We start from the raw sequence: 12,025 nt of genomic DNA, 5'->3' as shown, positions 1-12,025 counted from the left end.
CAACAATTTTTATCTAAATTAGAGGATATCAAACGAGTTGAATTTTTGTAGAGATGTTCTTTATGGTTAGTAGACCATATGCATAAAAGATTAGGTTTTAAATCATTTTGTAGGTGAAGTTGTGGTTGTTTTATATATATATATATATATATATATATATATATATATATATATATATATTTTTATTTATATATATATATATATAAACTTTACAACACTTTTTTTATACAACGTTTTATACAATACCCATTAAAAATATGAATTAAGCCTTGATTTTGTAGATATAATTCCACACCAAATCATCTCCACAAAAATTCAGCTCATTTGAAAATTCATAATCATGAGAAATATTGTTCTCAACCTATGAATTTTTATCAACGGTCCAGAAATATCGATTTTTAACTTTTTTTTTGGCAAAAAATGTTCAAAGGACCCAATTTTTTGTGGAGATCATATCCATGGTGAGAACATCTTATCTACAAAATATTATTTTTAAAACATCTTGAAGGGTCCAGTGGGAGGTATTGTATAAAACGTTGTATAAAAAGTGTTGTAAACGGAACCTACTCCATATATATATATATATATATATATATATATATATATATATATATTTTTTTTGCTGGAAATAAACTTTATTTATGTAAAGATAATTTGAGATTTACAAAACCCCTGAGCATCAAATGTGATATCTCTAGCCGCAAAAATAGGTGCTCCAAACAACCATACAGAGGGAAACTGAGGCAAGAATTCTAAATTATCTAAAGTCCACGTCGAGGTTTCAGCAGTGGGTTGTTGCCTCCAGGAATCCTTAGTCGCCAAATTCGCAGCGTAAGATGCAAAGCTATCGGCACATGAGTTTCCTTCTCTATAACACCAATCAATCTTATACTCTTCAAAGGTGGTTAGCAAGCAAATAATCTCAGTACTGATTTTTCTTAAAAGCCAATGTAGTTCCAGCTCCCCATCAGTAAGAGATTTGAATAACAGTTGCGAATCCATCTCCAAGATGACTTTTCTTATTCGAAGTCTGCCCAATAATTTAATCTCATAGAGCATAGCAAGGAACTCTGCAAGGTTGTTTGTAGTATGTAGAATTGGTATTGTTGCCCCTATGATGAAGTGTCCGTTAGCCTTGCAAAGAACACACCCCACACCTCCAAATCCTGGATTTCCAATAGTGGCTCCGTCTGTGTTTAATTTTTCCTAATCATCATTAGGGGAATGCCATTTAACATACAAAGCAATAGTCTGTTTCTGAAGTCCCTATGCCAAAATATTATGCAGTATTTGCATCATACTATGAATCTTCCTGACATAAAGAATAGGATTTGGTGTGCTATGATTGAATCTAGAATCATTTCTAGCCATCCAAATATGCCATAAGCCCATACCCAACAAGCAAACTTGCATAGTTCCTACATGTTTTGTCCTAATTTTATCAAGCATCTTAACCATTCTTAAAGGAAAAACCTGCGCAGTAGAGTAACTCACATCTGTCACCATCTCTGTACAATTAATACCACACCAAACAACTTTTGCAAAGTTGCATTCAAAGAAAACATGCAATGGCATCTCCGGAGCAATCTCACATAACGTACACTGATCATACACTTGAAAATGGAGGGATGCCAAATGATCCATAGTCAGGATGACACCCTGCAAGCATTGCCACAAGAAAAATCTGATTTTAAACGGTAACTTTAATTTCCATATAAACTTAAACAAAGCACTCTGCTCCCCCTCGCCATTGTTCACATGATTCACCAATTGAAGGCACCCATTATAAGCCGATTTAACCGAATAGCACCCCGAAGTGATCCACTTCCATTCCAATTTATCCGTTTCATTTGTGTGAAACAGAGGAATTGAAGCAATTTTATTGACAAAAGCAGCCGGCCAATAAGTATTTAGCAACTCTAACTTCCAAGTTCTGTTTCCCTGATCGATAAAATCAGCAACCAACTCCAACGGATAATCCTGAGGCTTTAAAGGCATCGTCATGTTATTATCCGAATTTAGAACCCAACAATCCTCCCATGCATTAACAGATGCACCATTTGCTATATTCCAAATACCACCTGCGCGAATCACCCTCCGCATAGCACATAATTGTTTCCACATGATAGAATCCGAACATTTTATTCTTGCTTCAAGGAAACTTGTTGAAGGAAAATATTTACCCTTTATTTTTGTTGCCCATATAGATTTTTGATGTAACAAATCCCATGCCTTTTTTGCAAAGAGAGCATAATTTTGGAGTTGAAGATCTTTAACACCAAGTCCTCCATTGGACTTTGCAATACAAGCCAGCCTCCAAGGAAAATAATGCAATTTTCGATAAGTTGGAGAGTGTCTCCAAAGAAAAGATCTTCTAATAACTTCCATATCATCAATGATCTTTGCAGGGAGGATTGCAGTAGACATGGCATGCGTCGGTAAGGAAGATAAAACTGAATTGACTAAAGTTAGTCTACCAGCTTTAGATAAAATCTTCGACTTCCAGCCCGCCAATTTATATTGGAACCCCTGCAGTAAAGGAGCAAATTTATGAATGCGACCTCTACCAGTGAGATTAGGTATCCCCAGATATGTTGGCATGCAACTTGTGAAAGTCATTTGGAAGGATCTTCGAAGAAAAAAGACAATTCTCCGATGTAGCTTGGGATGATGAATAATCTGTGGTTTTCCTCTGTTGATTGTTTGACCCGACACTCAACAATATTCTTTCAACAAGTTGTTCAAAAGATATTGCTCATTGAAACCACATTTGCCAAAGACAAAAAGATCATCTGCGTACATGAGATGTGAAACAGGCTAAGAATGCCTTCCCAGCTTGCAACCATGAATTAAACCTTCCCTTTGCATCTTCAAAAAATTTAATGATAAAATCTCCGTGCAAAGAATGAACAGATACAGAGATAAAGGGTCTCCTTGGCGAAGACCCCTTGTTGGCTTGAAAAAACCATGACCTGTACCATTTAACAGGATAGAGTAGGACACATTTTCAACACAAAACATGATACGATTGACCCAATCCATAGGAAAACCAAACTTGATAAGTACCATTTTAAGAAAAGGCCATTCAATTTTATCATAAGCCTTCTGCATGTCAATCTTTAAAACAAAAAATTTTGAATTCCTATTGCCACGCCCCCGAATCTTATGATAGAACTCATTTGCTAAAAGAGCATTATCATGAATACTCCTCTAGGGAAGGAAAGCAGTTTGAAAAGGGCTGATGACTCTTTTAAGAATAGGTCTCAGTCTGTTTACAATGATTTTGGAAATTATCTTGTACACTACATTGGTTAAGCTGATGGGGCAAAAATGTTCAGGAGATGAAGGGTTTGGTATTTTTGGAATTAGAGTAATGAAAGAATGGTTTAATTGAAGTGAAAAAGCTCCATGACTAAAGAATCTTTTTACTGCATCATAGACTGGAGACCCAACAATGTGCCAAAACTGCTGAAAGAAAATTGCATGATAACCATCCTGCCCTGGCGCCTTGAAAGGATGGAGTTGCTTAAGAGTAAAAATAATCTCTGCATTATCAATAGGCTTCATAAAACTAGAATAGTCATCAAGAGAGAGAGATGGTGTCTCAATATTTAGTACTTCAAAGTTTAGGCAAGGCTCAGAAGTAGTCATTATATCTGCAAAATAGTCCATCAATCGATCACCAATCTGCTTCCTCCCTGTAAGTATAATGCCCATAGGATCTCTAATCCTGTGAATAAAAGATTTCTATCAACGACATTTGACCATGGTGTGGAAGAATTTAGTATTTAGATCGCCAAACTTGTACCACTCTGAACATGATTTCTGTCCCCAATGAGTAGCCTGCTGGACAAGCAAAACATTGTGTTCTTGCATCAGCCTCTGTTTTTCCACAATCAATTCATCCGATGGGTCCGCACTAGCAATAATACTGTCTTGCACGCCCTGAAGTTCCTGCTGAATATCCTTGAACCTATTTTCTAACTGACAAAAAATGTGCTTGTTCCACCATTGTAAATTTTGCTGACAGTGTTTCAGTTTGTTGTACAAGGTAAAGGATGGAGAGCCAACAGTATCAACATTGAAAGCCAAACGAACTTGTTCTGAGCAGCCACTATCTTGTAGCCACATAGCCTCGAAACGAAAAGGTCTAGAAAGACGAACATGTACATTATCAACTTTAATGATCAGAAACTTATGGTCTGAGCTAGTAGCCATTTCATGATAAACTTTGGTATTTACAAACCTCAACATCCATGCAGCATTAGCCAAACTTCTATCAATCCTTTCCAAGATTCTGCGACACCCTTTTTGTTTGTTTTTCCATGTAAAGGTGTTACCCATGAAGCCCAAATCGATCAACTCACAACCATCAACCATATCCCTAAAAGGCATAGCTTTGAGATAATTAAATGGGCGACCCCCTTGCTTTTCAGCCAGATTTAGAACTTCGTTAAAGTCCCCCATCACCAGCCATTTAACATCATTCTGAGGTTTCAACAAAGAGAAAACAGACCATTGTATATGCCAAACAGAGAAATTTGGATTCCCATACACACAAGACAAAACAAAACTTTCATTTATCCCATTCAGCATTAATTCAATCTTACAGTGAATAAACCAACTATCTAAGTTTAGTACCTCCACTGTCACAAAACTTTCCCATATTAACCACATACCACCAGCTAGACTAATACTTGGAACCACAAAACAGCTATAATCTCCTAACCTCCTGATCATACTAGTTGCTTTACTTACATTACTACATTTAGTTTCCATTACCAAAATAACAAAAGGCCCAACAACAACAATCTTCATTTTAAGCTCCTCCAAAGTCGAAGGCCGGCCACACCCTCGACAGTTCCAACTTATGAAATTCATGACTTGGGTTGGAGCTGTTTGCAACCAACTGTCTTCACCGTCTGACTTCTCTTACGCTTGCCAGATAGGCACAAGGTATTTCCATTTGAAGACATGGAGTTTTCATGGTCCTCCCTGATCATGTTTAGAGGAGTTTTGTGCCTCTGCTCCCTTTCCCTGTTGTAGCTTTCCACTGCTTCATTCTGAACTTGGACATAGGTTTCATTAACCTCAGCCGCTTTTCCTTGACTAACTTCCTGTCTTTTGAGTTGATTTGGTTGTCCATCAGCACCTTCTACCTGTATAGTAAGATCAATCAAAGGAGCATTATTTTGAGTAGAAGTTTCTACTTGTGAAGCATCATAGTAAGCTTGATGGGGAAGTGTGTTGAACTGGAGTACAGGGAGTTGGGTGGTGAAAACCATTGAATCAGGAAACGGGTTTTCTATGTTAACAGGGTTGTCATTGATCATCCATTCTCCATTGAAATGCTGGCCGGTTCCCAAATTTGACTCAGGGGTGTTAATTTCCATTAGCATTGGTCCTTTGCCTTTACCCTGCATATCTTGAGTGTAACCACCTTCATTTGGCCCTTTCGTTGAAGCATACATACCACCATCACTAAAAGAATTCCTTATTAGAAAAGGATAATGTCCTCTAGGTGGTTCTATTTGCAAAGAAAGTTGAGTTTCAAGAACAGGACGCTCAACAATAGGTTTAGGAAAGATGTGGGTTTTGGCGTTGTAGAGTTTGAACTTCAAACCAGTTGAAGTAACCTGGGGTTCAACACAGAAGTCCACATCATTAAAATTGCATGCCACTAGAATATGTCCTATGAAGCCGCACCTGAAGCAGAAAATAGGTAGAAACTCATAAGCAAACTGAATCCATTCTATCCCATTTATTAGTTCAGGTAGTTTGAAACCAGGTGGAATGGGGTCCTTAATATCCATTAGAACTTTGACTCTTGTCATTTCAGCAAAATCATTATGTTTTGGATACAATTCCAAGTGCAGCAGCTAAGTAGGTCCAAAGCAACTGGATTCAATTAAATTGTTCTCAACTATTTCCCTATCTTGAAATATCTCAGGAAAATATAATAGTTGGACCCATATGAAGAACTTGTTGAAATCAAGTTGTTTGCTTTCCTTCGTATCCATCCATGGAACAATCTGTAGGATATGCTGCGACACAATCCAAGGTTGTCGTTTGAGGATAAGTTCAAGTTGGTGTTGATTCTCCATCCAGACTTGAAAGATTTCGGGTTTATAGAACTCCATCTTAACTATTTTAAAAGGTGCCCACAATTTGTCCAATCCAGCTCGCAGATATCCAACTACTATTTTACCATCTAAAACTCGAATAAACATAGTAAGCTTATTGTGCTCCAAAAGTGTTTTAGATTTGGTACTTATTTAAGGTCCTTTTAGGAGCCGACCTGTATATATATATATTGAAAGGGCCAGATATATACATCTAATTAATCCGATTAAATCGCTAATTAATCACCAATTTACCGATTAATCGCATATCACTAATTAACCGGTTAGCTTCGAAAACTGAATTTAACTGCTTAGCTCAAATATGCCTCACTCAAATTCCAAGTTCCATTCACCACAATCACCAGGACCTCCAAAACACCCCAGACATTTTTCTGAATTAAAAGTACACCCATATGTCACTATGAATATTTAAACTTAAGGTTACATTTATTCCTAATACCTATGTAGGAAAATACCCCTTAAATTCTAAGAAAAATGTATGGACTATACTGTAACCATGTAGCACGTGTGAATAGTAATGAACTAGATTTTAGACTCAGGCAACACACGAGCTCTATTAAAAAAATTGCGTGCGAAAAATCACAATATTCGAATATTGTTTACATACTAAAACATTTTTAGTTAAGAAACAATATATAACTATAAAATCTCATATTTTGGCCCTTGGGTGAGTTGGGCTTGATAAGGCCCAATAACATTGAAGAACAAAAAGAAAAGAAAAGAAAAGAGAGACACGGAGAATACGCTTGGCCTCCTTTCTCGCTCTCAGTCTCTCGATAGAAATTGGGAGGCTTTCTCTCTCGATCTCTCGATCGGGGGGAGGGGGAACAATTTTGAGGGTATACTCATCCACCCCGTATAATACAAGCTAGGGTTTTTAGTGGGGTGTTGAAGTAGAAGTGAATTCGAAGGAATTTCATGAAATTGGAGTAATTAAGCACCACAAGAGTTAAGCTAAGTAATCTCTACCATAAATCCTCTTAAGTTTAATTAGAATTCAAAATTGATTAGTGTAGGAATATAGATATGTATATATTACCTATTTTTCATCGCAGGGTAAGTATTTAACCTTTGTTATTTCATATTTTTTATGTGGGTGCGTGTAACCTGTAAAACTAATTTTAAAGGATATGATATGTCCAAGCTAAGGCTTGATTTAAGCCTAGTTATCTAGCATGGTGTGTCTTGATGGGCTTGAAAATCATTTTTGTGATCCTATTCATCTGTGTAAGTTTTAGAATATGAGGGAGTTAGACCTCAATATATGTCAGTAGTGTGGGATGATTTCTGTTATTGCTATTTTGATCAATTGTGTATTACCTAAGTTGAGTTAAGTTGAAGTGTTGTTATTTTATTTACGTTCATGACGTGATTTGTATTAATGTGTAAATTGTTAAGATTAACAAGTTGTTTCTATCAGTATCAAATGAATTTTGGGGTTTGGTGCAGGTTATATAGGTATACGTACATTATATGAAGAAATTGGAAGAACTACATACGGTTTGATCCCTTGAAGGGTATGTAGGCAGCCACTTGGTACAACCACTTTATGATTAGTAGAATAGTTTTATTTTTTGGATATTTGATTTCGTGATAACGTAGGTTCATATACGTAATTGCGGAGTCGTAGTACTCTTATTGTGGACGGTCTATTGGATGTGGATATAGTCTTCATGTTGAACCCTTGTGGCTCGAATGATGTTATGTTGAACTCATGGTGTTAGAATGGTGATTGATGTATGTGACCATGTGGAACTAGGGCAGGGAACGGGTCGGGTTCGGGTCGGATAGGGGTATATCCGAATCCGAATCCGAATAATTTCACTCTATCCGAATTCGAACCCGAACCCGATTAAGGTTTGGATAATCATACCGAATCCGAATTCGAATCCGATTATTAAACCCGAACCCGAATTCGAAACCCAATTAAATCTATTTTCTCAACTGGTATAATAAGTAATAACTTTTAATCAAATAATATCTAAGGAAGAAGTGTGCCATATCCTCCACCTGTTAATGTTATGGTTGCAGGCTTGCAGCAACCCAAAACACAACCACACATTTCAAACTTGAATTTGGAAAAATGTACAACACTACAACAATATCTATGTAGGAAAAAACAAAAAAGTAATAGTCCAACAGGAAACTCGTAGCTAACTAGCTATCTTGACTTTGAACTTTTGATGTTTTGAACTGCTGAGATGGCCGGGTTCCATACTTCCATCAATCCATGAAAAAATTGTCTGTCATAACTCAATAACTCATAAGAAGGGACATCATATATACTGCAGAAGAGACTCAGAGTCCAGCTAACAGGCAAAATCTCTTCACAATTTAAAAAACCACATGGCATATACACAAAATCCTCTTCACAAAATATCTTCACAAAATATCCACATGGCATATACACCTGCAAATAGAAAAAAAACCAAATTAGCTAACTGTACAGAGTTCCAACTTTATGTGAACATACCTTATGTTTATGTAAAGATTGGGAAATGACAAAAACATATGTACATACCCCAAAATTGTTTCCAGCATCATCTAAAGATGTTACTCAAGTGGGCACTTTATAACACCCCGTGTTTTTATTCTTTATTTTTCTAATAATAATAATAATAAAGATAATAATAAATAGATAAAACAGATATACGGTACCCAACAGTTACGGATAAAAGCCCGTAAGTAAATGGATAAGGGTTGTCCTTGTTTTTCGGGGAGTCTTCGCACGTAGAGTTTTGGAAAAAAAAAAAAACAGCGAGGGTTTTAGAAAAAAAATGGGAGTTTTACTGAAGGAAGGAAAGGAAGGTTTTTCCTGGTAGCTGGTTGATAATCGAGAGAGCTTCTGGTGAGTAGATTAGTTTTTCTATTCACGCCTAACTTTTGTTCAAAGATTCCACTCATGGTTTCTGCTCTTTCTGTCCATTATTATTCGATCCCGTTGATGTGAAAACTTGTTAAACCGCCGTTATGAAAACTGGTTAAACTCGTTAAAACTTCGGAAAGTGGAATTTCATTGTCCAAGTTTTATGGGCGTTAAGCGGCGATTAAAGCCCAATAGAGAAATCGTTTTTCCTTGTTTGCACTTGTTTGCATTCTTTTTGATTTATTGTGGTTTGGAATTTTTTGATGGATGTCGGGGTGTGGTGTTTGAAGTAGGTTGTTGAGTGGATTGGGTCTTTGTCGAGATTGACATTGGTGGTGTGGTGTTGGGGCTGTCGCTTCTCGCGATCCGACACTAAGGCGTCGCACCGTTGGTTGGCTTTTTGATTTGTCGGCTTGAATTGGGTTGTTGTTGAGAAGTGGGATAGTGTAGAATGTATGAGGTTGTCGAATGGGTTTGGAAAGGGTCATTGAAGCTCGAAGCTCCATTAATGGCGTTCGACCAAACCTCCGCCAAGAAAAGCAGTTTGAACTGTTTTTTGGTTGATTTGTGGGTTGTTAATGCATGTTTGAATGTTGGAATTTGATGGGGGCTGTTGGAAGTTTCGATAGCCATTAATGGCGGTCCGAATTTGAACTAGATCTAGTTTTGGGTAAATCTAGATTCAAACATTTGGGGTTTTCGCTTTCATTAATGTTGTTGGGTTTGTTATGGGGATTAAAACCGCCTGATCAAAAGGGGTGGTCGATTAGTGCTTGGTGGTGGCCGGATTTTGGTGGAGGTGGAGGAGAATTGAGGAAGAAGATGCACTGTTGACGATTTGGGCCTTGGGCCAAAACCTTTTGGTTTCGGTTTGGGCCTTAGCTAGTTAGAGGGTTGTGGGCCGAAATCTAATTTAAGTGGTTGGGCCCTTTTATATTTGTTTTGTAATTTTTAGATCAATTTAATTAAGTTTTGTGGACTTGTTTAGTTTAAAGTTTTTGGGCCGAATCCAAATTATGTTTTGGGTCAGTTCAGTATAAGTTTTTGGGCCAGTTTCTAATATTGCTTGGGGCCAGTCCATAGGACTCATAATAGATCTAATTGGGTCTTTAAATGTTTAGACTTCCGGGTTCTAAGGTTTGGGCTTGGCCAGTTGGGTCCGAACCATGACCTTAGTCACGAGCCCATGAGCCATGCACTTTGACCTTAGCCATGAACCATGGCTATGACCCGGTCGAACATGAAAACGACAGTTTGACTTTGACAATGAGGTGTTGACTTTGACCAGAGTTGACTTTGACCAGAGTTGACTTTGACCGTTGACCAGAGTTGACTTTTAACTCGGATTATATTTGGGCTATTAAGATAGGTCTAGGGCTATTAGCATACTTGACTTTAGGCTAAGACCTCTATATATACGTGTGTATGTGTATTAACTACTATGTGATTTTGCAGTATTTTATAATATGCAACGTTATGACACTTATACATCCATGAAACTAATAACGCGTAAACCAAAAATACGTGAATCAAGATGTTTCGTCGTTCTCTGAAATAATGTATACAATAAAGTTCAATAATGCGTAAATAAGTTTACCGCACCCTTTTTGAACTCTCCACGTCTCAAGTTTTGGAATTAAGTTTTATGACTGTTGATGTCATATGTTAGGTGGGCATTTATTGAATGTGCCATAAATGGCCCGTTAGCGTTATCTATGGGTATTCATTGAATGTGCCATGAATGACCCGGTATTCATTGAATTTGAATGACCGTGATTGTTTGGACTACCCTAGAGAGGAACTAAGGTATTCGCCTTGCGGGTTAGTTGTATTCCTTGAGTGTACGGGAATGTAAGGTTGGGTATTCCTTGAATGTGGCGGGAATGACCTAAGGTACATAGGTTGTGAAATATGTGTATAAGAAAAGTAATTGATTAATTAATAAGATAAATTAATTTGATTATGCGAGTGTATTTGGGCTTGCATTGGAATACCTATAGGATATCTACACATATTATATAAAATTGCTAACTTTCTTTTGCAGGAGGGTAGGACTTAATAATATTTTTGTGCAGGGACGCGGTCCTACCCTTATACAGCAATGGATATCGGTAAGTTTTAAATTCAATGGTTTAGATATTAAAACGAGTTATTATAATGAGTTATATAATGGAAGTTTTGCTTGGGAAGAACTATGCCGGTTGAGATGACGGAACTACCTGTCTTCCAAGCTGAGAATGATTAGGTTATGATAGAGTTAAAGTGTTAGTTGGATAATTAAAGTATGATAATGTTTATATGTGGTTAGTCTACTCATACCAGCAAATTCCATTTTGCTGACCCATGTTTGCTTTGTTTTGGCAACGTGGGTGTGTTCTTAGGAACATAGGTGGAAGGCAGTGGAACCACGGCGTGTGATTTGGGATTTTTGCCTGGAGCAGTCCGTAGTTCTTTTATTAGGTCTGATCTTATTGGAAGGATGTAATAACGTAGGTTACATTTTTATATGACATGAGAATACGATGTTGGAAATTGTTATTCTTAAAGTTTGTTTATGTTTGTATTGGGATGGAAGAAAGTCTTTAATAAAGTGATAGTTGAGGAATTTGGAGATTTTTGTTGTTAAGTTGATCCTGTTGTGATGTGGGTTTTAGGTTTTGACATGTGTTGTATCCCCCCGTCATAGCCTGGGTTTTTAGACAATTGAACCAAGTGATGGTTGAGATATTTATATTTTAATTATTCATTTTTTTTAATTGTTTAGAAAATCGGGCTGTGACACACTTGGTCAATTCCCTATGCAAAACAAAAAACAAAATAAAAAAATGAATGACTATACTGGATTTTAAAGTTCAAATGAAAAAACATAATGGGTGTGTCAACATACCCAACACAAGAAGATTCAAAACCAAATCCACAAAGTAATGTGTCTTGATCTATCAACCAGAGATAATAAATATGTTAGAAGCAATAAAAAATTTATAACCGGCACCATTATTATAATTTGGGAGGACCA

At 36.9% G+C, this 12,025-nt stretch overlaps 1 protein-coding gene across 1 annotated transcript; it reads right to left on the bottom strand.

The window, feature by feature from the left end:
* Positions 1–639: 639 nt before the first annotated feature.
* LOC147477322 (uncharacterized) lies at positions 640–4,818 on the bottom strand. Its single transcript, XM_086585972.1, has 6 exons — positions 3,809–4,818; positions 3,449–3,730; positions 2,801–2,972; positions 1,768–2,529; positions 1,474–1,659; positions 640–1,206 (listed from the first exon to the last, which is right to left on the bottom strand). The coding sequence occupies exons 1-6, from the start codon at positions 4,816–4,818 to the stop codon at positions 640–642; spliced, it is 2,979 nt and encodes a 992-aa protein (XP_086442098.1).
* Between the last annotated feature and the right edge of the window lie 7,207 nt (positions 4,819–12,025).

Source organism: Coptis chinensis, chromosome 9 (assembly GCF_015680905.1).
Source record: "Coptis chinensis isolate HL-2020 chromosome 9, ASM1568090v1, whole genome shotgun sequence".
Taxonomy (NCBI): domain Eukaryota; kingdom Viridiplantae; phylum Streptophyta; class Magnoliopsida; order Ranunculales; family Ranunculaceae; genus Coptis; species Coptis chinensis.
The sequence above is the reverse complement of the archived record's forward strand: the minus strand, read 5'-3'. Positions and strand labels throughout refer to the sequence as shown.